We start from the raw sequence: 25,819 nt of genomic DNA, 5'->3' as shown, positions 1-25,819 counted from the left end.
TCACCAGGAGGGTGGTGAAACATTGGAATGCATTGCCTAGAGAGGTGATGAATTCTCCATCCCTTGAGGGTTTTAAGTATCAGCTTGACAAGGTCCTGGCTGGGATGGTTGGGGGTTGTGGGGGTTGATCCTACTTGAAGCAGGGGGCTGGACTAGATGACGTCCTGAGGTCCCTTCCAGCCCTATGATACTGTGATTCTGTGACCAGGCTCCCTGTGATGGGCTTCTAAAAAAGAACCAATCCATCTCAGGCACCTGTAAGTAATTCACTGCAAACCTTCATGGTGTACTGATAGGGTGCATAGGTAAAGACACTGCTCTACCAAAGTGCTGATACCAGTTCCACAAAATCCCTCAATACAGGAGGCACCAACAATCTGTATTGCCCCTAGTACTCCTTTCCCTGAAGAAGAAGAAACTCTGGATTGACTGTAGAGTGAGATTAGAGAATTGTCTCAGGGGTACTTTTACGAAGCATATGAGAACTTGCCAAAGCTTGGTAACTCTGGTTAACATCTTGAGGCAGATTTGATTTTCAGATATGTCATAATTAACTTCAAATGAGAAGATGAAGCATTTATGCTCATTTGCAACCAATTATGGGGGATGTGGGAGACACAGGATAACATCTTGAAAAGTAAGAGCCAAGAATAATTAGAAATTCTCTAAAGACAGAAGCCGAAGATCCAACAGCATACACAATCTCAGCACACACTTTTGCTGGTTCTTGGACAAGATTCTTTCCAGGAAAACTAAACACCACCCCAAAACGCAGTTAGGCTTAACAAAAAGAGAACAAGGAATCAACAACTCTGATAGAAGCTGAACTTCTGGGTAGAGAAAACACAAAAAAGTTTAACTGGAAATGGCTCCCTATTATCGTAGGATGAGAATGACTACAGAAAAAGCCAGATTCCTTCTAGGGAAAAGACATGATCCAAGTTTCTCAAATCACTTTGTGCAAGGACTACAGTAACCTTTGAATCTGAAGTATTTGATGCAAAGCATCATAACCAAAGTATTTCAGGACTTGTCTAAACCTAACTGGAGATCGATGTTCTGATCATTGATCTCCCAGGGATCAATTAAGTGAGTCTAGTAGGGACACACTAAATTGACTGCCCATCACTCTCCCATTGACCTCAGTACTCCACAGGGTCCTGAGGAGTAAGGGAAGTCAACAGGAGAAATTCTCCTGTTGATCTTCCACTGGGAGGATGCCACAGAAACTCAGCTTAAGAGACACTAATTCAAGCTACACTATTCACATAGATGAAGTTACCGATCTTAAGAAAACTTTCTCCTTAAATGTAGATCTGCCCTCGGAGATATCTGCAGCTGTAACCCCTTACAAAGTTCTGTTACAAATATTCATATTCCAAAGAGGCCGATCACATGCCTCCAAAAGACAATAGGATAGGCACAACCACAAAATTAAAGTTGGGAGGACAGAGGAGAAGAAGAGTAGCAAAATTGCTGCAAGTTTTTATAATAAAACAAACAATTACATACTTTAAAATCTCCTTAGTCATTTAATATGCCTCATACTTGACTAAAGGATTCATTTTAAATGAAAAAAATACTATACACATATCAGTTTTACAAAGACATCAGACAGCAGCCACAGTAAAATCCAAATACATACCATCAAATATTTTCAAGGTCCACAGGACGGGCTTTTTGAGTTCTGCATGTGAAGCATATTAGACCTACCTTTCAATATACAGGCCCAGAAGTAAAAGCATATATAGGTTTGACCATTTACTACAGTCAGGAACCATTCTATACCACACAAACTCATACGAACAGTGCCTGAATGTGTGACAGTCTGGAGCATAGTTTATGACCAAACTTTTATTGCACAGGCCTACACGTATGATATAGAAATGGTTTTATAAAACAGAGGAAATGTAGACAGCCATTCAGAATGGTATTACAATAGATGATATTCATGCAGAAACTAAACGAAAACTGGCTTTGCTCTTGGAAGATGGAAATATGAAGGTATGCATCCTTCAAGTCATCGCTGGCACACCAATCTTCTGGATCCATGGAGGGAATAATGAAGGCTAAGCAGACTATGAGAAACCTCAACTTCTTGAGATATTTGTTAAGATGCTGCAGGTCCAAAATGGATTTTAAGCCCTCTTTCACTTTCAAGACAAGGAAACAATTAGAGTAAAATTCTTTCCCTGTGAAGTCTTGAGGGACCTCTTCCACCAGTCTGGAGGAATATCCTCCCCTGCCTGCATTCATAGGTTTTCCACCTTCTGAACAATGGAGTTTCTTAGAAGGGTCCCAGAAGATGGACAGGAAAAGGAAGTAGGGTTTGGGGCAGGGTTGAAAACTACAGCATGTAGCCCAGGATATTATATTGAGCATCCAGTGGTCTTAGGCTATTCATGACTACACCAACCGGAAGGGAGGCAGACACTGCAGGAAAGGATTTAACAGTGAAACCTGGAGCTAGACTGATCTATCATCCTCATGTGCATCCTAATAACTCCTGCCTCAGCCCTCTTAGTGTCTGACAAGGGTGGGCTGGCTGGCAAAGATTGGAAGAGGAGCAACAGCACTTAACCCTCCCCCCCAGCTATTTCTTTCCCCCTGAAAGCAGTGTTTAAACACTCCCTTCTAGTTCTGTCTTTCCTCCTGAAGGCACTTTACTGAGGAGGCCTTCAGAATCTGGGTGACTGAGAAGGAGAGAACTGCTCTCTTGCCACCTGTGATGTGCGGAGACTGAGCAAGTACAGAGTGGCTCGAGGATCTTTGAAACCAAGCAATCTCCAATCTGTTTACTCTAAGAAGAGCCCCTTCCTTCAGATGGAAGGTCCTGGATCGAGTACTGCGTTTCCTGGGACAGACCTTAGGACTTACTAGGACTGAAGCCAGGAACTGTGCCTCACTACTATAGTAGAGGTAATGACTCTGGCAACTGAGTGTCCCACACCATGCAGTGGGAGCCCTTTGCCACTGTCTTGCTTTCTTCCAGGATGGTCACAAACTCCGTTTTTCAGCAGGGCTTGTTGCTCTTTGAAATCATCTGAAAGCCTAGCATATAATGGGCCCTATACTGCCTCACCTGCAGTGAGGAGAACAGCAGAATGCAGGGGGAAGATATCGGGGCACTTTCCCCTGAAGGGGAGAGCTCCCTCAGCTTTGGCACCTGCTCCTCCAACACCAAGTCAGAGTCTGCAGCATGTTCTGCTCTGGTACTGACAACCAACAGGGGTTGGCTGTCTGAAGTGATGTGAGGAAGTGTGTGACGTGAAGTGAAGTGAGAAGTTGTGTGAATATGGCACTGCCATCACTGGCAGATCCAAGAAAGCCATCAGGCTGGACAGTTTACATGCCACCATGTGGCCACCACCAGCGCCATGCTGGTCTCCAGAGCCAAAGGAAATTGGTGCTTCAACTCAAGGTGGAACCATGAAGGTTTGCATCTGATGGTTCACTGTAGGAGCGGGGAACTGGCACCTGGCACTCTATGCTTATACTTATGTACTGGACATTGAACTGAAGTGGAACAGCTCCAACACTTAGTGAAGTGCAGCCCTCCACAAGTAGGGCCTTTGGACAAATGTTTCACTCCTTTTGAATCCTAGGCTGAAAGTTGTCACAGATTCTGCAATTCTCTATATGCAACTCTCCTAAGCATTATAAGCAGCTGCTGTGGGAGTCACTAACAGACACAGGGCTGTTGCAAGTTGAGCACAGTTTGAAGCCTGGAAACAGATGAACGCCCACCCCAACAAAGGCCATGTCTACACTACCAGATAAACTGGAATTTAAGGCAGTTAGCTCAGTTGTACCAAGTGACTGTCCTCACTGTAAATACCATTAGCTCAATTTAGGGAGCACTAATATCAATATCACAACATTTTTGAAACTGGCTGGGTGTAGCATCAAGTTTGAATTTACAAGTCTGAATGAAGGCTGGTGTGGAAGCACCACTTCTTTGTACCAATTCATTAGCCTCCAGAGATTGAGTGGCTGCTGCACCTGGCCTCCCGCCACACACAGAAGCCAGGAAACTGACCAGTGGAGCAGCACTGATCAGCTTCCCACTCCTGTGAGTGGCAGGGGGGCTGGGGAAACTGACTGCCCCTGCTGCATCAGTCTCCTGTCTCTCTGCCCCTCGTGGGAGCTAGAAAGCTGACTGGGGCTACTGTACCTGCCTCCCGGCTCTGGTGAGCCAGGCACAGCAGCATTGGTCAGTTTCCCAGCTCTCCAAGCTGTGGGGACCCAGGAACCAGGCAGCAGAGTGAGCGCTGCCAGCAGCAGCGGGCGCAGCAGGGACCAGGGAGAGGGCACAGAATGAGGGGCTGAGGGAACTGTGGGATAGGTTCTCACAATGCACCGCTGCAACAGTCAGTGTTTGGCCATTCCGTGTGGCAGCACTAACTCAATTTTATGTGGACTTTATGGGGAAGTGAGAAAACTCAAAATTTAACTTATAAAACTCAGCATTATAAAACTGAATTTAATAAAAATTGAATTTGCCTGGGAGTGTAGATGTTCCTGCTGGGACACAAATTCACTAACAATTAAACTCTTCAAAAGCCTCAATTAAAACAATAACTTTGGGCTTCAAATTCTTTCAGACCCCTCAAAGAGTTTTTGCAATGGATATTCTGGAGTATTGTGGGGAGGTGGGCGGGCTAGGAAGTTAAAACAAGACATTAATGATCTGCAAAGAAAGTTTTGTCCTGACAATTTTTATAGGAAGAACAACACTGAAAGGCTTTTATTGGCAGAGCATCACCTCCAGCAGTTGCTCTCAGGAGCGGTTTTTCCTCTAAAGCGCTGAGGAGACAATGCAGACTAATTGTCTAGGCCCTGACTGTAACAAGGAAAGGACTAGTTTTTATTAAAGTGATTCATTCCATCTCTTTTTTTTGGATAACATACTCTTTGATCTTGTTCCAGATATGTGAAAATCAACAGTAGCTTTCTACAGAGAATATTTATTATTAGAGACTCTTTCTCATTTTGAGGGTGATCACCAGAAAGCATTTTCAATTGCAAAACTTGAATGTGGTCCATATCTAAGCTCAAAGAGGAGACAGACACTTACAAATTAAAAGTGAGTAGCAGTGTAACTTCAAACAGAAAAGGAAAGATGAAAAAAAAAAAATATATATATGATATTTTACCTGAAAAATCAACAGCACAAACGCCATACTGGTGATAGCCCTTTAATACAGACAGTGGTTTGATTGTCTCTGTATCCCAAATGTGTATTGAGGAATCTCGACCAACCTAAAATATAAAGGGTTATAGGCATTCTTTTGTGTATTGAATTTGCTCATCATATTTTGTACTCAAAATAAAAATTTTTACCTTAAAATTTTAATTATACCAGTAAACAAACTGAAAAAATTAAAGTGATGATGTACTTCTCCTCCCAACTTGTCTGTAAAAATAGCAAATACAGTAAACACTTGTTTAACTGGTATTTGATTAGCTGGCACACTCAAATAACTGGCAAGACTCACAGCTGGACAGATCTGGTCAGTGGGCACCAGGCAAGAATGTGGAGAAGCAGTGTCATGGCTGGGGTTTGTACAAAGTGTGAGGGCAATGTCTCCAGGGGAGGGGAAGCAGCCCTCAGTGCTGCCCGGAGTCCCTCTGTGCTGCTCTACGTGCAGCCACCAGGATCCTCTGTTCTACCACCCACCATGAATACTCTTAATTATCCAGGATATTTGCTTATCTGGCAACCTCCTTGTTTTGTGGATGCTGGACATCGAAGAGTTTACTGTAGTGAAGTCCTGGAGTATCTATGTGAAGAGTCTCCTTCCTGCCCCACACCTGTCATTCCTACTACTGGCCTCGTCTCCTTCCAAATGAAATACAATCAACTAACCATATAATGTATTTCTATACTGAAAAAGTATATTGTGAGGAGTTGCACGTTTATTGTCTTAGTTATTTCTGTATCAGTTGTTTTCTGTTTACTAATAAAACTTCTAGCTTGTAAACTATTCAAGGCTTGAAAATCAACACAGCTTCTTTCCTTTTCATGCATCAGTACTAGTAACAAAATATTTGCAGGTGCAAATATGTAATACCTGTGTAATCCTATTTCTTTCAGTAAGCTTGAAGCAATGCAGATCACTCAAATTTACGATAAAAGTCTCTTGCCATCAAGTATATTCTCTTTTAATTATGTTGAGTATACTGGCATCACTAGTCTTTAATTATCAAATCACTTTAACTATCAGATCACTTATTTGTTGGGGTGGACAATAATTTTTGATGGAGGGGCCACTCCAAGAATTTGGGAAGTGATCAAGGGTGACACTTTTCCATGACATTAATGGAGGAGGGGTGAGGGCCTGGGATAGAGGTTGGGAGCACAAGGGAGTTTGGGGTAATGACTGGGGGCAGGAGACAGTTTGGGTGAAGGAGGTGGTTGTGATCTAGGGCAGGGTCTGAGATGCAGGAGGAAGTTTGAGCTGTGACATAGGGCAGGAAGGGGGTCTGGCCTGGGACACAGGACTGCAGTGCAGTTACTGTCAGGGGGTAAAGGAGGAGGTAAATAGGGTTTGGGTTATGTGGGGCAGAAGTGCAGCACTGGGGAAGCAGAAGACCAGTGGGAGGGAGAAGCTGCGGTACCAAAGGCAGGCTCTGGCCAGCAGCCCTGCTGGATCCTGAGGCAGGCTCTCTGCCGGCTGCATCTCCACATAGTTCAGAACTGCTGCCTGGTCCATGTGGCTCTCTTCTCCAGATATCAGAGGGAGATGTTTTGCATGTTGTCCCTGCCCTCCCCCAGCAAATTCTCTTAGTTCATATGGTTGGAAACGAATCAATGGTAGATGAGAGATTTTGCAAGGTGGCGGGAGCAGTGCACAAAGCTTCCTCCCCACACCCAGCCCTCCAGTATCCGAAGCAGAAAGCTACATGAAACGGAAAGATGCTTAAATCAGTGACTCGGCTGCTCTGTGCCTGAGACACTCCATATGCCAGCTCTTGCCCACTCCTGTTGTATATGATCTGTGCTTTATTCAACACATAAAATGACAGTTAACAAGGTCAAAAACTACAGAAAGAAAAGGGGCATTTCAATCTGGTTTAAGGCATGAGACAGGGGACCTATGTTTTTACTTGGTTCTGCCACACGTTTCTAACAATATCAGGCAAGCCTATCAAGGTGAATCAAGACTGCAAAAACGATCACAATTATAAAATTTCTTTATAAAGTGTCTTATTTTCCAATCTTAACATTATTTGAATATATTTTTAGACACTATTGTATCTTAGATAAATTTTTATTCAAATATTTTTAGTCAGCTTTTTTCTTATGTTATCTTGCAGTGACAACACAATATAACATTGATTTTTAAAAATAAAATTAAAATGTTAATTTATTAATAATTTAATGTTAATAAAAATGTTAATGAGCTATAAATTCACTCAATTGTCAAAATTGATTAAATGTATCTAATCGGAAGAAAGATTATGCTCTGAATTTTAGACCTCTGTAAGTCCCCAACACAATTTCAAAAAAATCGTCTGCATATCTGTTGATTGCAAAATCCTAAATGTGTATGTGTAAATTTACTAAAGTACTATAACTGCAGATCTAAAATGCACATAAACATGTATCTTACCTGGCCTGTTGCCACGTAGTCCTTTAAGGGATGAATAGCAAGGCAGAGAATGTCATCATCATGACCCAGATAAAAGCGTTGTGTGTTTTGCTGCCGATTGTATACTACACCCACTGCTGCAACATGGTATACAATTTCACCCGTCTGAGTGTAAAACAGATTACTCCGACAATCATAACCTCTGTAACTAATTAAAAATAGTTTTTAGATCAAGGTCAGAAGTATAGATTCTAAGTACTAGATAATATAAAAAAACAGGACACACATCATTCTTAAATTAGATAACACCTTAGAAATGACTTACCAAATATTATAAAGGCATACTTCTATTAAAAATGATTCATACCTTTATTTCCAAAGAATACCATTTTACAAACTTTAATTGTATGCAAAGATCACGACTTCTACCCCTAGATTGAAAGAGACTGTTTTTTACTAGTAATAATTCATAATACGTTTACAACAGGGAGCCAAGACTAATACTTTTTTCCAAATGAAACCACATGAGAAATTTAGGTAGACTGCATGCAATTATACACTTTGGAATTTGTCCAGAACACCAGGCTTAACACTTTCATTTTATACTATACATGGCCTAGATCCATAGTGAATCTTACCAGGAGTTTTCAATCAAATGAGTTTTCAATGGAAAATGCATTTTATTACAGGTTGGTTCAACCCACATAAAATATTTGTTTGACTAACTAAATTAAAATATTTTTTATGAGTCAGTTTATTATTGAACTGCATCTGACTGTGGTACTGCAGTGCTTCATGGCTCATTCTCTCTTCAGGGCTAGGGATTTGGGGCTGGACTACATCTCTTCTGACTCACCATAGATTCTCTTTTGATGCAACTGTGTGCTGGAATCTGGGTGTCATGTAACTGTGGATGTGTCATGAGAGATGTAGTCCAGCAATAAAGGAAAACGAAAGCACGAAGTATCCAAAATACAGGTCCTAGTAAAGGCAAATGAAGCTTCATAGGCAAATGTAGTTGTCTAAAAGACTGAAAATAAAACACTTAACGTCAGTGAATATGTCAAAATAAAACATTTTTCCATCTCCAAATTGAATTTTTAGAACTTTTCTTTCAAAGATTCTGATATTTCATATTTTTATATTGATTTGACACAAAAACAAACATTGAATTATGAAAATTTCTCACAGGATAGAAATTCTTTTTTATTTTCAGTGATAATCTTTGGTTTTGGATGTAACTCATGATTCAGTAGGTTACATTTTGTTTTATTTCTGGCTCAAAACAATACTCCACCAACAAAGGGCTCATTACCACAATGCTGGAGCAGTGTTCTGAGCCAGCAGAAAACCAAATGTCACCAACTGATTCATACAATTCTATGGAGTTGCAGTACCTGAGTTACTTATGGAAGTATCAAGTAGTTTCTTGGAGTCTGTAATTCAAGTAGTGAGCTCAAATCTACTTAGTTTGTGAAATCTAAGAGGATTACAGAACAAGATAATATTACTCTGAACAGTATGGCTACGTCTACACGTGAAGCCAACATCGAAATAGCTTATTTCAATGTAGCAACATCGAAATAGGCTATTTCGATGAATAACGTCTACACGTCCTCCAGGGCTGGCAACGTCGATGTTCAACTTCGACGTTGCGCGGCACCACATCGAAATAGGCGCTGCGAGGGAACGTCTACACGCCAAAGTAGCACACATTGAAATAAGGGTGCCAGGCACAGCTGCAGACAGGCTCACAGGGAGGACTCAACAGCAAGCCGCTCCCTTAAAGGGCCCCTCCCAGACACACTTGCACTAAACAACACAAGATACACAGAGCTGACAACTGGTTGCAGACCCTGTGCCTGCAGCATGGATCCCCAGCTGCCACAGCAGCAGCCAGAAGCCCTGGGCTAAGGGCTGCTGCCCATGGTGACCATAGAGCCCCGCAGGGGCTGTAGAGAGAGCATCTCTCAACCCCCCAGCTGATGGCCGCCATGCAGGACCCGGCAATTTCGACGTTGCGGGATGTGGATCGTCTACATGGTCCCTACTTCGACGTTGAATGTCGAAGTAGGGCGCTATTCCGATCCCCTCATGAGGTTAGCGACTTCGACGTCTCGCCGCCTAACATCGAAGTTAACTTCGAAATAGCGCCCGACACGTGTAGCCGCGACGGGCGCTATTTCGAAGTTAGTGCCACTACTTCGAAGTAGCGTGCACGTATAGACACAGCTTATGTGTGTCATGAACAGAAATAAAAATATGTAAGTGCACACTAAGAAATGGCATGAACAATTTATCATGTCATCAGAAGTCCAAAAAATCTACGATCTGGCTGGATCCTCCCAGAAGAACTCCTCCCGACACCTATTCAAAGATGCCTGCCTCTCTTCATGTTGGCTGTGTCTACACGGGAGCCCACCATCGAAAGGCCAAAAATCAAAACCCAGGATTTGAAAGCGTATGACCACACGCTAAAGGTAGATTGCAGGTCCAACCCCCTCTTTTGAAAATCCACTCTGTTCTTTCAAAAGGGAGCTATGAGAGCTCTTTCAAAAAAATGGAGCCAGAAGCAGACACATTTCAGATCTGGGCAAGGGTTCACCTCATAACCAGTTCTCCATAGCAGCTCATCACTGAGCAAGGAATCTCCCCCTAAGCAGCCTGCCGCTCACCCCAGAACTAGCTGCATCTCTGCCATGAGGTTTACCTCCAACCTACCCGGTGCCTCACCCCAGAGCCACCCACATCTCTGTTGCTGCACTGACACCTTTATTAACACTCAGAGGTCCAAACACAGAGAACAAAATATCAACAGGATCCCTATGTGCCAGCCACGGCTACACTCATGCCAACCTGGCCCCCCATGGACATCTTCCCACTGAGAGTTCACAGGGGAGAGGGAAGCAACCATCTGGACAGTGCTAACAGAGCACTGGGACAGCCTGGGGTACTCTGTCACTCAGACTGGGGAGAGGGTCCCATCACTGCTGACACAGTTTAAACCCGAGTGGGGTTAAGCGGGAGGGCACAGCGGGATGGAGTGGGGTTTAAGCTGGGGGCAGTGGAACCTCTTGTGTGTGGGAGGTCTACTGGAGCCTGAGTTTGGCAAACTTCATGAAAATATTATGCTTTTGAGTGGGCCTTTGTAGTAACACGGAATCAGTTTCCTGGTTTGTTTGGTTTTTGTTTGTTTGTTTATTAAGTGGAGGTTTGTTATTTTGTTTATTTTTTGTAATTTTGATGTAGAGTACCCATGTGCCTTAGTACTTCCTATATAAATTTCTAAATACAGTAGTTACATCACACTGAAGTTGCTTTTGTCAAACTCAAAAGTGGCTTCCAAAGTAAAACCATCTTTGTATGAGGGTAGAAAAAACATTTCAACCTTGTAGACAGAACGTGAAATAGTGAACCAAATAATAGTTCTAACTGTTACTATAGACTTCTTGTAGGCAGAATGTAAACAAGTTGATGAGGGATATGGAAAATCTTCCATTATGTAAATTGTTGTTGTGGGTTTCCATTCCATTATTTTAACCTGTCAATTTAACCTGTCAACATGGCTTAAAACTTCCCCCATTTAAACGTCATAAAGGGAAGTTGGGTGTCAACTCCCATTGACTTTCAGTGGAATTGGGTCCTTAGCTCCCTGTTGTCCCTTTGACAGGTGATGAGCTTTTGTGGCTAAGACCCATTTCCTCATTATCCACAAAAGCTCATCACATAATAAATACAATTGTTAGCTTTTTAGGTGCTACGGGTCTGCTTGTTTGTGTTGTGAAGCTACAGACTAACGTGGTTACCCCTTGGAGACTATTATTTAGGTCAGTCCACTAAAATCTATGGATGTTTGCCCAACGGCTACTTTTTGGCTTAAATGTAATCTTCCCACCGTATGTATCTGGGGAAAGGAGTGTTACGACGTATTAGTGTTGACCACGTTCAGTGCTTGTTACTGCTGTAATCCACCTCTGGGACCCGATGACTTTTTTGTTTTAATTCTCATCCTATACAATTTAGCTGTTCATTAGTTGTAAACATTTGCTCAATAAAGTCCTTAATTATATGTATTAAGATACATATGTATTACTTCTTTATGCAAATCTCATAGCTATAATAAACAAATATTGTTCTGTTTATGTATTTTCCCTTTTTCCATGCAATAACTACTATGAATGTATGAGGGGGCACAATTTTATATTCTTGCCTCAGGAGCCAAATTAGCTACTTATCACACTGATCAAGGGTAGGAAAACCAAGCATGCCATTACTGTGTATCACAGGTGAAAACTGAAACAATCCAAAATATATTAGATGTATGACAAATATTTATTTACATTGTACCTATGGTTTTAATAGTTATGGGAAGGTGCTGATGATGATACTGATGGAGAGACTGAGATTGCAGATAGAAAAACATCTGGAGGACGAGCAAGCAGGATGCAGGAAAGATAGAAGTACCATGCAGCAGATATTGTCGCTAAGACTGATAGCGGAGAAAGCTTGATGAAAGAACAAGAATATCTATAATTGCTTCATCCATTTTCAGAAGGCATTTGATAGTTTTGATCAGAAAGTGACTTGGCTGGTGTTGGAGTTGTATGGAGTGGATAGCAGACTGATACAGTTGTTGAAGGATATCCACAACAATGTCGTGGCAGCAGTGAGAACATGCAGAGAGATGGGAAGTTGGTTTAGAACGAGTAGAGGTCTGAGACAAGGAGAACCCATATCACTGAGTATCTTCATAACGCACCTAGAAAGAGTGATGGACAAGATCAAGGAAGAGGTAGAAAGGATATCTGTGCATGGAATGAGAATCAAACTCTTGAGGTTCGTGGATGATATAGTTACAACTGAGGAAGATGAAGAGAAGCTAGCGAGAATGGTGCAGGTGTTAAATGAGGAAGGGAAGAGGTATGAACTGATTATGAACATTGATAAAACAAAAACAATGGTATTTGGAGATAAACAAATAGGAAGGGAAATCAGAGTAGATGGGATCAAACTAGAGAATGCAGAAAAGTTCATGTATCTGGGAAGCAACATAATGTATGATCTAGACTGTAAGAAGGAAATAGCGACTAGAAGAGCGAAAGCCAAGAATGAGTTTGGAGGCAATGGATAAGATCTGGAAAAACAAAGTGATTAACTCAGGAATGAAGCTGAGCATCTTCAAGATGTATGTATTCAGCAGCATTTTGCATGGATGTGAGACACGGGTGATAATGAAAGATTCAAAGAGGATATAGGCATTTGAAAGGAGTTGTTATTGAAAGATTCTGAGAATAGGATAGATGCAGAAGGTCACCAACAAGGAGTTTTAGAGGAAGATATAGCCAAAAGAGAACCTACTGCAGAAGATTATACAACAGAAGTTACAGCTATTCGGGTATACCTGCAGAATGAACAAGGAATGAAAAATCAAGACCCTGGTATTCGGCATAATGGATGGTTCGAATATGAGAGGCAGAGCCAACAGAGAATGGGTAGATGATATAGTAGACTGGTGCGGGGCTAGTCTACAGAAACTAAGCCACTCTGCACTGGACAGGGAAAGATGGAAGGAAATAGTGAGGGAGGCACTGGACACCAACGAGCACTGAGCCCATGGCTGTTAATGATGATGATGATGATGATGTAGGCATATCTATCATTTAAGTATATGCTGCCAAAGCCAATATTAAAAATTTAAACAATGTCACTCCACAAGCAAATAAAAACCCACCCACAATCCCTTCTCAGACACATCTTCAGTAAAACCCAGAGTATACAAATAGACCTTGCAACATGCCCTGAATGTTGGAAAAAAAAACCCCACTATTTCAAGAGGAGACAGAAGGGAATGAATTCCAGTGTACCAGACCCTTCCCTGACAACACTTTGCCATAATCTCCAAAATATATAGCTCTAGGGGTGTCTAATTCAAACATCAGCTAATCCCAACTGTCAGGAAGAGATGCACAGGATGCAAATTATAAAGGGTTATGTTATACCTAAAAACTGAACAGCAGCCAGTGCAATCTCTAGAATGTGGGTACAAAATACATGAACAAAGCATCACAAAATAAATGAATGAACTGGATGAAGTAAGGGTATCTAGCAGGTCTTACTAGGTTCTTTAGACAAAAACACACGAAACCAGATAGTGGGAAACCATAACAACCTGTTGAGAGGTAAAATTTCCTCTTTGCCCTGAGCTCTTTATGCTAAGAGCATGAACATTTAAAACACTTCCAAAGCCAGGGACAGACCAAAGATCAAAATCTCTCTCATTAGCAATAAAAACAGTATCCTGCTGTCTTTCAAAGCACTTCACACAAAGGATACACTAAAAAATAGGAAAAGAAAGAGCTGAGGATCTCTTCTTATTCCCTTGACTCAAAAAGCATTATTCACATCCTTCGTATAGACAATCAAAAAAACTACACTGCACCTTCAGAAATACAAAACCAGATCTTTTACATCAGGGACTTGACATCTTTCAATTAAACAGCACTGTCATAAAAGAAAACCATAATTCAGGAGCAATTCTCCATTACTCTCTATTCAGTGTACTTTTGGCATCCAGACAGAATTCACACAGGACATTCTACTCATTTATATGGTTAAGTTTCATTTTTGGTATGAGGGGAGTCAGAATCCTGAAGACTGGGAGATCACAGCTATACAGTAATTTCCTGGTATGCACAATTTCGATTTGCACTTAACTCACATTACCACAAGTAAGTGCAAATTGAAAGCACGCCAGCTCCCCAGCTGGAGGAAGCAGGGGAGAAGTCCCGCTGCAGCAGCTGTCTGCCTGCCCAACTCCCCCAGCTGGGGGAGCTGGGCGGGCAGAGAGATGCTGCAGCGTGGTTTCTCCCAGCTGGGTGCAAAAAGCTGCTCGGAATAGACAGAACACAAAACTTGGTGTCCAGCACTGTATTTGCTTCTTCCTCAAACTGACAGGTTTCAAAATTAGTATCTCAGACTATATGAGTTATGTCACTGTACTCAGGATTAAATGGTTACCCTTATAGCTTCCAAAATCTTTCTGTGCAAGGTGAATTCTTTTCACAATTCTATAGGAGACAATTCTCTCATTGTTTTTCAAAAAATGGAAATAAGGTAAACAACTTCCCCTTCAAGTTCTTCTCACATGCTGGGAATCCAATTTCAACTAATTTTTGTAGAATTGATTTGAAGAAATTACTAGCCTCCTCCACATTTGAATCTTTGTGCTGTTCAGACCAGCTAATCCCTTTAATTAAGTCCTTTAATTTCCCAAAGTCTGCTTTTTTGGAAATCATCTCAGAAGCCAAACCTAGCAGGAATCTCTAAAATGTGTCTAGAGGTATTGAAAGAGAAAAGCATCAGTGTCTCAACTTCCAAAATTTGCACAATGCCATCATGACCTTCACGATATGCATTATCAATACTCACAAAACATATTTCCATTTTATCACGGAGTCGTCCTTTGGTATGAAGTACAATATAGTTTAGTTTCCATATACTTCCTTATAATTACAATGTTTTTTTAATACAGGGATGAATTTATACTTCTGCCTATTATTCTAATAGAATAACTATAATATTTTTCTAAATTCCCTCCACTTTTCTTTTGATAAAAATATTTTCAGTTATGAAAAATAAAGGAGAAAACCTGGAAAATATCCAAATGTAACCCAGGTACAAGATGTCAGTGGGGTTTTAACAATCTGAGAAGCATGAAATATTATTAATTTACTGGGTTTTTTGGGGCTAACAAATATATGAAACCAGATGCTAAGTTTCCTAAAGGGCCAATTTTGAATTAAATTTAATTACTACATTAATATATTTACTTGTAAATTCTCCAAAAATTAGTTCTATATTCAACGAGTATGTGCTGTAGTTTGTGGAGGATATGCTGTATTTTGATTAGGTAACAGAGAGGTTGAAAATTCGACTCATTTATAACTGCAGAGTCATTGTTAAAGCCAGAGAAAGAGAGACTCGTTCTCAGAAACTGAAAAATATGGTTAGGTGACATTTAAGTCTTAATATATAGATACCTCCATAAAATAATGACACAGCAACTCAAGTTATCAGCAGAAATATAGCTGGGCAGAAAAACCACTGCTGTATATAAATTTAGTTTAAAAGACTTTTGCAGCCACAAAAATTATGTGCAACACATAGCAGCTGATCTTAATCTCCAGTTGGTTCATCACATATTACAACCTCACATCTCTATATTTGTTGCCACAAATCTATAACAAAAATGAATCTGTCCATTCTGTTTTTAGAGAAAATTCAATTTTTCATACCCATGGACAAAGTGCAGTCTTATACTGTTCCCTGGAGCTCTCTCTCTCCTTTTAGAAGTTGCTGTTTTTTGTTTTTCTTTGCATTGTTCTTTAAGCTGAGGTAGATCTTCTTTGTAAACCTTTATGAAAGAGTACATATACTCATAAACAAAGATGTTTTCAGGAAGAACAAGTATCTGAGAAATAAACCTACATATTAGCTCAGTTTTCCACAAGAATAGCACACTGGTATCACTGCCAATGACTGTAACCAAAAGGGTATATTATTTGCCTTTAAATTACAAACTAAATAGCATGATACAAAGTGTTGTCTTTCTGCTGTCTTTGAATGTGTAAGCTACTGGCAATGGCCCAAATCATAACATCCTTGTTTAATTTCTATTCTGTCCACATTCATGAAAAACTCCTACTGATTTCAGAATTTTCCTTCAAAAGGACCAAACACTTAGGAAATAGTTCAGGATTTGTCCCTGTGCCATTAAAACTCATGTCTTACTTGTCGACGGTATGTGATCTGAGTCTCTTGTTCAATTTCAGAGTCCAGCTCTGGAACATCAGATTGATCAGAATCTGATTCATCACTGTTAGACTCAACCAGACTTTCTGTGACGAAGAAAACCAAAACACAGATGGAAAAAACTAATTAAAATAATGCACATTTCAGAAAAATACACTTCTTGCTTATGACTAACTGCTGACATTTACAACAACATGAGCTGCTAAACCATGATAAGATTGTGTGAAATCATCATCAGTTCTCCTAATACAACAGTACTTTCAAGTTTGGACTGCTCACATCTTTCTTCCTTTTTGATAGCTATCAAAACAAAAAGCAGTCAAGTAGCACTTTAAAGACTAGCAAAATAGTTTATTAGGTGAGCTTTCGTGGGACAGACCCACTTCTTCAGACCATAGCCAGACCAGAACAGACTCATTATTTAAGACACAGAGAACCAAAAACAGTAAGCAAGGAGGACAAATCAGAAAAAGATAATCAAGGGGAGCAAATCAGAGAGTGGAGGGGTGGGGGGGAAGATCAAGAATTAGATTGAGTCAAGTATGCAGATGAGCCCCTATAGTGACTCAGAAAGTTCCCATCACAATTTAAACCATGTGTTAATGTTCCAAATTTGAATATAAATGTCAGTTCGTCCACTTCTCTTTCTAAAAAGGAGCGATAATGTCTCTTCAGTAACACACATACCTTGAGGTTACCTTTGATAGCTATGTGTAACATACCAAACTAACTTCATAAGCATTGTGGTCCAGTAGACACGGCACTTGACTGGAAGAGAGGAGACCTGGATTCCATTCTTGACTCATGCAAACAACCTGCTAAGTGAAGCTGGACAAGATGTAGCTGTACCTTCACTTTCCCTACTGCTGAATTTTCATAGCCCCTTACAGCCCTACGTTGTTCTGATTCTGTAATATATACACACACAAACATTTTTTGTAGGTATAAGTTTATTCACATTTGACTTTTGAAGCCAATGCATCTTATTTAGTTTTGAGAGCAGATTTCAGAGGCATGGGTGCTTCACTGACAGTGCTCTGTTAGCATATACATGAAGATTACATTGTGGAGGCACCAATGAGAATGGCATATATTTTAAATTCTGGGGTGGTACACAAAATTAAAATTAAAGGGATCTTAGGTCATTTTGGGATTATAACAAAGAAAGTGAATTACGTATGAATTATATGGTCATCCCACTGCTCCATGACCAGCCGGTCCCACCAGCCAGAACTGGTGCCATACCTCCAGGTCCACCTGTGCACCCAGTGGGGGTGGGAATGCTGGTGTAACCATCCATCAACAATGGCAAGGTCCCTGAAGGTGGTGTTGGGCTCACCCTCCGTGCAGAAGAGGAGGGCATATACATACTACAGATTTTATTAAACTGGTGATATGTCTCTTAGGTTACATCTATGCAGCAGTCTTATTTTGAAATAAGCTATTCCAGAAGAGCTATTCTGGCACATCTTATTTTGAAATAACACAGCTATTTCGAAGTAGCACTTGACTATTTCAAAAATACATTGTCTAAACACATAGGCTGCGTCTACTCGTCAGATCTTCCAGAAGAATACTGGGTTCTTCTGGAAGATATGGGGAGCGTCCACACGTGTAAATCACTCTTCTGGAAGGAATCTGGAAGAATACACCGCTTTTTCTGGATCCCTAACGCTGGTTCTAATAGCGCCTTCTTCTGGAAGATTCTTCTGGAAGAAAGCACGTATGGACACTTACAGACTGCTTCTTCTGAAGAAGCAGTCTGCCATGGCAGCTCCCTGCTGGAGCCTGGAGACAGTCTATCAAGCCCCTGGAGCTCTATGGTGCCTGCTTCCAGCAGCAATTAAAGCTCCAAGGACCTAGAAACCCCGGAGCAGGAAGCAGCGGCTGTGAAGCTGGTAGCACATGGGGGGCTGCAGCACCCAGCCTACTGCCACCCCAGACCCAAAGGCCAGCAGTTGGATGGCCAGCAGACAGCCCCACTCCCCTCCACACCTCCCACGGCAGCTCTGGGGAGTCAGATAATGGCAGCCCAGGAGGGGAGCAGCCCCGGCAAAGGAGGGACCTGTCTGGCCACTCTCCACCACCAAAAGAATATGGTGGAGAGGCGGCTGGCTCTGGAGCCAGAGGACCTATGGTGGGGCACGGACACATGTGGGAGGTGGTGCGGAAGCTCCGCCAGGTGTGTGCAGCCCTTGTGGCATGCCCCCTCGCCCCCCCTTGCAAACCTCCACTGCCTTCCCTCCTCCCACTGCCCCCGCAGCCTCCCCCCCCGAGGCCTGAGCCATCCCCACCCCAAGGCCCTAGCTGCTCTCCTTCCCCGGGGGCTCCCCACAGCAGCCCTGCCAGACTTGGGGACCTGGCTCCTGGCCATGGCAGGCCCCAGGCAGGCCCCTTGTCGTGGGAACCTTCCCCCTGCTGCCCCCCCGAGGGCATGCCACAGGCTGCCCACCACCACCTCCCTGTGCTCCCCACCCCATCGGGGCCCCGACAGGGACCGCACATCTAGGGTGGAAGAGGCAGCCGTGGGTGCTGGGGCGCTCAGCCCTACACCCCATCCCTTGAGTAGGGGACCCTGTCCTCCCCTTCCCCACTCAGGTTATTACAACCCCACTGCCCAGATGCCCCACCCTTGTAAATACTTGACCCCACTCCCTTTTGTTATATCAAACCAGTTTTATTGTTTATAGAGTACGTTTCCTATAGTTTGCTATTTAAATAGTTTTTGTTGGCAGCCTTATGTCCCTGTTCACTGGGGAGGTGGAGGAGGACCTGTGTTTAGAGCCCAGCTCAGAGGTCCCCGTGGGTGAAGGCCTCCCAGAAAGCATCCCAAATGTGGACCCCTTCCTGGTGGAGCTGCCTGTTGGGGGCTGCGGGTGGCTGTTCATACTCCTGCAGTAGTGAGGCCAGCCCAGCCTGGTGCTGTGTCCCTTCACACGCCTCAATGAGCTTGTGGAGACCACAGCAGGTGGCCATGAGCTGCAGAACATTCTCCCATATCGAGGCGCTTGAGGAGGCATCTGAACTTCGCCTTTAGGTGCCCAAAGGCACACTCCATGGTGTATTGGGCGTGTTCCCAGCCAGGCCTTGAAGAGCTCCTGGGATGGGGTCAGGTGTCCCCCATAGAGGCACAACAGCCACAGCTGCGCAGGGTATGCTGGGTCGGCTATCAAGCACAGAGGGTTGGCAATGTCACTGATGATGAGGTCCTGTTGGGCGATATATGTGACCGCCTCCACCTGGTGGCAGAGGGAGAAATTCCCAAAGATGTGGGCATCATGTGCCTGGCTTGGCCAGCTGACATAGACGTTGGTGAACTGGCTCCAAGCATCCACCACTGCCTGGAGCATGATCCAGTGGTACTCCTTGCAATTGACGTACTGGCTGGCAAAGCGGGATGGGGTGCTGATGGGGACACGGGTGCCGCCCACTGCCCCAAAACACTGGGGGAACCTCAGCTCCATGAAGCCTGCCACAGTCACGTTGAGGTCCCCAAGGTACACAAGCCACTGCACGAGCACATTGTTGATAGCTCTCACAACCCTGGAGAAGTGGGTTGCAGTCACCCTGTGGAAGCTTACCACCCCTAACAGCTACTGCTCAGTGGGAAGCCAGTTTGGTGTGGGAAGTCCACTGTTGGGGCCCTCTTCACAGGGGGATGGGTGTCCTGCCAAAGGAGGGCCTTGGGAAGCAGGGTCGGGGGTGCAAGGGGTAGGGCTGGATTGGGGGGAGCCCCATCCCCAATGGGACCATGCTGTCCCACCCACGCACAGCCCTGCTGGTGGAGGAAGGCCTTTCAGGAGGTCTCCTGATGTGTGTGTTTGGTCCCCTTCCTCTGAAGGTTGTAACAGCCATCTGCATCACCCTGCTGTGGAGGGTCATCCCTATGGGAGACGTGGATGCAGTCGTGACTGGGTTCGCCATCCTGGGGCTCCTGAACTGTATCAGGGCTATCAACCAGATCAGCATCCAATCCGTGATCCAGAGTATAGTGCATACAAGTATATAAACCACAAGGGATACTTCTTGATGGTGCTGCAGGCCCTGGTCAACCACTGTGGCCAGCTCGCAGACATTTACATCAGGTGGTTGGGCAGGGCACACAACACTTATGTGTTCTTCAACTCCAGCTGGTGTTGGAGGTGGGCACATTCATCCCTTGCCATGAGCTGGCTGTTCGGGACATGCAGATGCCACCCTGCATCACGTGGGGATGTGGCCTACACCCTCATGGCCTGGCTCAAGAAGCCTTATACTAGACAGCTGGACCCAAGCTGGGTACTCTTCAGTGCCCACTTCCACCAGGCCAGGAAACAGGCTGGGTGCACCTTCAGCCACTTCAAGGCACGCTTTCTGGGCCTGCTCACCCGCCTGGATGTGAGCGAGCACGTTCCCCAAGTTCTGATGGCATGTTGTGCCCTGCACAACATAGTGGAAGCAAAGGTGGAGGCCTTCCTCCCAGCGTGGTGGGCAGATGCTGGCCACAAGTATGAGCAGCTGGGCGCAGGTCTGATCCACCAGGTCCATTTGGACAGGGTGTGGATCTGGGAGGCCCTGAGCAAGAGCTGCTCTCACGGTCCCCTGTAGCCCTCCCCAGGACACCTCCAGTGGGGGCCCTTGGGCCCACAGCCCTACTCCTTCCCCACCATGACCACTCCTTTTGCCACCTCACCCCGCCCCAACCACTGCACAGAGAAGAGGGACCTAGGTGTGATGCTCAAATAACTCTTCTACTGAACCAAAGAAAAACAGTGCAAAAGAAATGGTGTAATAAAAACCTTTTACAAATAGTGCAGTGCAGTGAACTATTTATAGTGGGGGTGGGGCTTGGGACAGAGGTTGCAGGGGGTCTCAAAGCATGGAGCGTGTGGGGGCCCACAAACCCAAGGGGGAGTGGGAGTCCAAACAGCATTTGGCCTAAGGATCCTCTCCTGCTGTGAATTTGGCACCCCCTTCGGGGCTGGGATGGGGCCAGGACCAGTGGAAGGTATGGATACTGCGGGGTCCAGGTGGGTGGAGGGGAAGGGCCTGGGAAGTAGGAGTGACAGGCATGTCCCTCAGCCACTACTACATACTACTACAAAACCTGAATGTATTTAAACACAGTAACACAAATAATTAAAATAAAAACCTGGATTTAATTTTTTTTTAATTATTCTTTAAGACAGAAAAAGTTCCCTCCTCAAGACTACAACTCAAATCTTGACCTCACCTATTTAGTCTAGCTTATAAATATGTAAATAAATCCAACATAAAATTGTTAAATAAAAGTATTTGTGCAGTGCACTGATGTTGACCCACATAAATAAAACTCTAGTCCCACAAGGACTTCGTTGCATGTTTTACTTTATGGACTGTTTGCAAAGTTAAGCAACTTTGCAGGACTGAGGCTTAAATCAGATCATTAGTACTTCATTATATAGGTTAGAGTTGGATACTTGGCCTCAAAGGCTACGTCTACACGTGCACCCAACTTCGAAATAGCTTATTTCGATGTTGCGACATCGAAATAGGCTATTTCGATGAATAACGTCTACACGTCCTCCAGGGCTGGCAACGTCGATGTTCAACTTCGACGTTGCTCAGCCCAACATCGAAATAGGCACAGCGAGGGAACGTCTACACGCCAAAGTAGCACACATCGAAATAAGGGAGCCAGGCACAGCTGCAGACAGGGTCACGGGGCGGACTCAACAGCAAGTCGCTCCCTTAAAGGGCCCCTCCCAGACACACTTTCATTAAACAGTGCAAGATACACAGAGCCAACAACTAGTTGCAGACCCTGTATATGCAGCACGGACCCCCAGCTGCAGCAGCAGCAGCCAGAAGCCCTGGGCTAAGGGCTGCTGCCCACGGTGACCACAGAGCCCCGCAAGGGCTGGAGAGAGAGTATCTCTCAACCCCCCAGCTGATGGCCGCCATGGAGGACCCCACTATTTCGATGTTGCGGGACGCGGATCGTCTACACGTCCCTACTTCGATGTTGAACGTCGAAGTAGGGCGCTATTCCCATCCCCTCATGGGGTTAGCGACTTCGACGTCTCGCCGCCTAACGTCGATTTCAACTTCGAAATAGCGCCCAACACGTGTAGACGTGACGGGCGCTATTTTGAAGTTACTGCCGCTACTTCGAAGTAGCGTGCACGTGTAGACGCAGCTAAAATGTTCTAAACTTGAAGGGTCCATAGCTTGATTTTGCTCTAAAATGACGATCCTGATTGAGAAATTTCAAACATATAATTTAATGCTTTAGAATTTAAACAAATAAATTTATGTTTTCTTACATCACTGATTGTGTCCAGTGAAAACATATTATCACACTTTTCCTCGAGTAATTAAAGTAATTCATTTGCAAATGGGGTAGCTAACTTTGTAACGTCCAAAAACCAGACATTTGAGCATCAGAATCTCTCCTGCCCCAGCTCTGCCTCTTCCCCAGAGCCAACGCCCCTTGCTCCTCCTCTTTCTCTTGAGGTCCCACCCCCGATCCTCTTTCCCCTCTCACCCCCACTTCTCTCACTGCTCTCTGCATCGCCCTACCATCTCAGCAGGGTTCAAGGGTTGGAGGGATGACTGGGGCAGGACACTGGAGAGAGTCAGACTCCAGGAGTGACTAGGGCAGGGTGGGGGAAAAATAACCATGCTCCAGGGATGGGGCAGGATGGGGAAGAAAGATCCACATGTTGGGAATTGAGGAGTGAGTGTGCCAGGGCAGGGAAGGGAGACCCGTGCTCTGAGACTGGAGGGGGTGAGTGTGACAGGACCGGAGTCCCTCATATATCTCTCAACTATAGCCATTCCTGAGTGCTCCACTGCTACTCCAGACTACAGCTGCAGCTGCTATTCTTCCTTCCCCTTTATGACAAAGACAAGTTACTGTAGATGTCATTGCTTGCTGACCAGACACTGCCAGGCTCTATTTTGGACCAGACTTGCTAGCTGAAAACCAAACATCTAGCAACCCTATTACAGTACTGATATGTTCATTTTGGTGATGCTTAAAACTTAAAAAATGCTGTTACACACTCTCACCTTGGGGTGCTATGTGAAGAGCATCCTTCAGCTTCCGTTCAGGAATGAATTTCCACTGGAAGACAGAATGATCAGCACCACCAATAGAAACAATCCACTGATGATCATGTGACCATCGAACATTTGTCACATGAGCTGAATGCCCAAGATATTTTTTAAACTTTGCTCCTAGAACATGGGAGGGACGATGAGAGGAAGAATGCATTTTCAGTATGTTTATAATAGAAAATCACAATAATTAAAGAACATAAAACATTCCTATACAATGTGTGAAAAACATTCAGTTTTGAATAAAAAAGTCTGCTCATTAGATGTTATCAGTCTTGATTATTAGAATTTTATTTGCTCTGCTCTGTAACAGGATGATGGACAAATAAAAGTTCACCAAATGAAGATACCATTCTCAACCAACAATCTGCCAGCATATCAAAGAGTAAAATTTTACTTTTGTGCACCATTTTATAATGGATCAAAAAGCAGGGGAAGAAAGGAAGTGCTAAGCTTTCATGAGGTCTTCTACATTAAGATCACTTTGCTCACCATGCATAAAATCCCAGTGGTTACTTTCCCTGCTCTTACAGGACGGTATTTTATTTACAAATACTTAATTGTGTCCCCCTCACTGGGCTATTTGGAAGCTTACACTTTTCCCATTGAATAACTTTTGAGTATTAAGTGTCAAAAAGAAAGTGGCTTCCCAGAAGTCATTGTGGGCACTCTCATTATTTCTTGTCAGAAGGTTCATTTTGCAGTTAATTAGTCAAGCTCAAAACTCCTTAAAAGAAGAACACTGAAAATTCTTCTTGGGACAGGTTTTTTGCTCTGGGATATGGATTATTTCAGTTAGCAACTAACAAAAGCCTTAAGGTTGTCACAAAAAACACCCACAATCCTGAAGGACTTCTTTAACTATATTTGCAAAAGGGAATGAGGCAAAATAGTACTCGTTATTCATGCTATTGCTGAGGTACAAACAGAATGTGGATGGTAAACTGCCACTCTGCTTTAATCAAGTCCCCAGCAGCAGCAGGTAGAAGGACACAAAGCTCCTGATTTGTGCTAGCTAGGAAATGTTTCTGAGACATTATGTTTCTGAGACATTAATATGGGATATTACTAATGAGCCATGCTCCTAGGGTTGGTCTAACAGCATCTCCAGGGCTACTAGAACTTTTCTTAGAACGACAGTGAAGAGGGAACAACCTCTGTTAAGCCTCCTCTTCTAGGGCCACACTTTGTCAGAAAAGGTAGTAATTATGGAGGAATTTCTAGAATTAGAACCAGAAAATAGCCAAATGAACTTTCATTTTGATAATTCAAGCTGCGATTTTTCCTTCTTTTCACAAGGAGCTTTCTAGCTGTTGGCAGTGCTTTTATGCTCAGAAGCACCAAGACTTGTGCTCAGTAATGGGACATTGCCCCTTCAAATGTTTCTCTGGGGAAAATGGCCTAAGCAAAATTGGAGGCACAGAACACTTGGAATTCCTCTAGAAAGATGGTTCGATCTTCAAATCCAGAGGTAATGACCCAGTCTACCATTAAGCGCTAGGGAAAGGGGAATGATTACTTAGAATAAAAATTACACCAATATTCAATTACCTACATCTACATACGAATAGAATGAGACCATAGAAGACGCTTCTGCAGCTCATGGGATCATGTGTGCTGCTACTTTGCTTCACTGAGTGCATGAATGGGGGAAAACTCCTTTTTCCTGGAGCCCTCAGAGAAATTATTTACACAAAAGGTCTTTTATTCTTATTTTCTATAATTCCACAATTTGACCGACAGCATGAAACATATAACAGATCAGCACTCATGAGAAAAAAGGTATCATTACAAAAAATTACCCATAGTATATTTGTTCTACTGACATTTCTAGAAATTGTACTACTGCTATATAAAACCTGTTGTGATATAAACCACTATCTTAACCAAAGCATACACAAAACCAAATAATAGATTCTGTAAGTCACTATTACATGGTTCATTTAATCAAGCCTTTACTATTTCTCTTATTTCTACTTTAACATTCTAAGACTAAAGCAATGCCATTTACATAACTCAAGTCCTCTCCACTTTCCCAGACATTTATGAATATTTATTAATGATGTAGGGGAAAAAATATTACCTTTTCTTAAACAAGGATAACGGAATAGTTTTACTATTCCATAGTCATCAGCTGTAACCAAAACTTGACCATTAAAATTTCCATCTACAGAATTGATATCATTGATAGCTGAATATTTAGGCCAGATTCCATTAACTTCAAGGCCATAAACACATGTCCATGAAGCCCACTGGACACCTTTTAATTCTTCTTTGTTTGTAATTTCTTTTCCACCTAAAAATAAATGCAATAGCTTAGTTTTAATAATTCA

General features: G+C 43.2%; 1 protein-coding gene across 3 annotated transcripts in view; it reads right to left on the bottom strand.

The window, feature by feature from the left end:
* EML5 (EMAP like 5) overlaps window positions 1–25,819 on the bottom strand; it is a 270,650-nt gene that overhangs the window by 145,958 nt on the left and 98,873 nt on the right. For all 3 annotated transcript variants that reach the window (XM_074998770.1, XM_074998769.1, XM_074998768.1), the window contains exons 10-15: window positions 25,570–25,782; window positions 23,439–23,606; window positions 16,386–16,492; window positions 15,890–16,008; window positions 7,617–7,803; window positions 5,157–5,262 (exon numbers count right to left, since the gene is read on the bottom strand). In XM_074998770.1, coding sequence (XP_074854871.1) covers window positions 5,157–5,262; window positions 7,617–7,803; window positions 15,890–16,008; window positions 16,386–16,492; window positions 23,439–23,606; window positions 25,570–25,782 — 900 coding nt within the window. The remainder of the gene's footprint in view (window positions 1–5,156; window positions 5,263–7,616; window positions 7,804–15,889; window positions 16,009–16,385; window positions 16,493–23,438; window positions 23,607–25,569; window positions 25,783–25,819) is intronic.

Source organism: Carettochelys insculpta, chromosome 6 (assembly GCF_033958435.1).
Source record: "Carettochelys insculpta isolate YL-2023 chromosome 6, ASM3395843v1, whole genome shotgun sequence".
NCBI lineage: Eukaryota > Metazoa > Chordata > Testudines > Carettochelyidae > Carettochelys > Carettochelys insculpta.
Note: the sequence above shows the minus strand (reverse complement) of the source record. Positions and strands in the feature narration are given on the sequence as shown.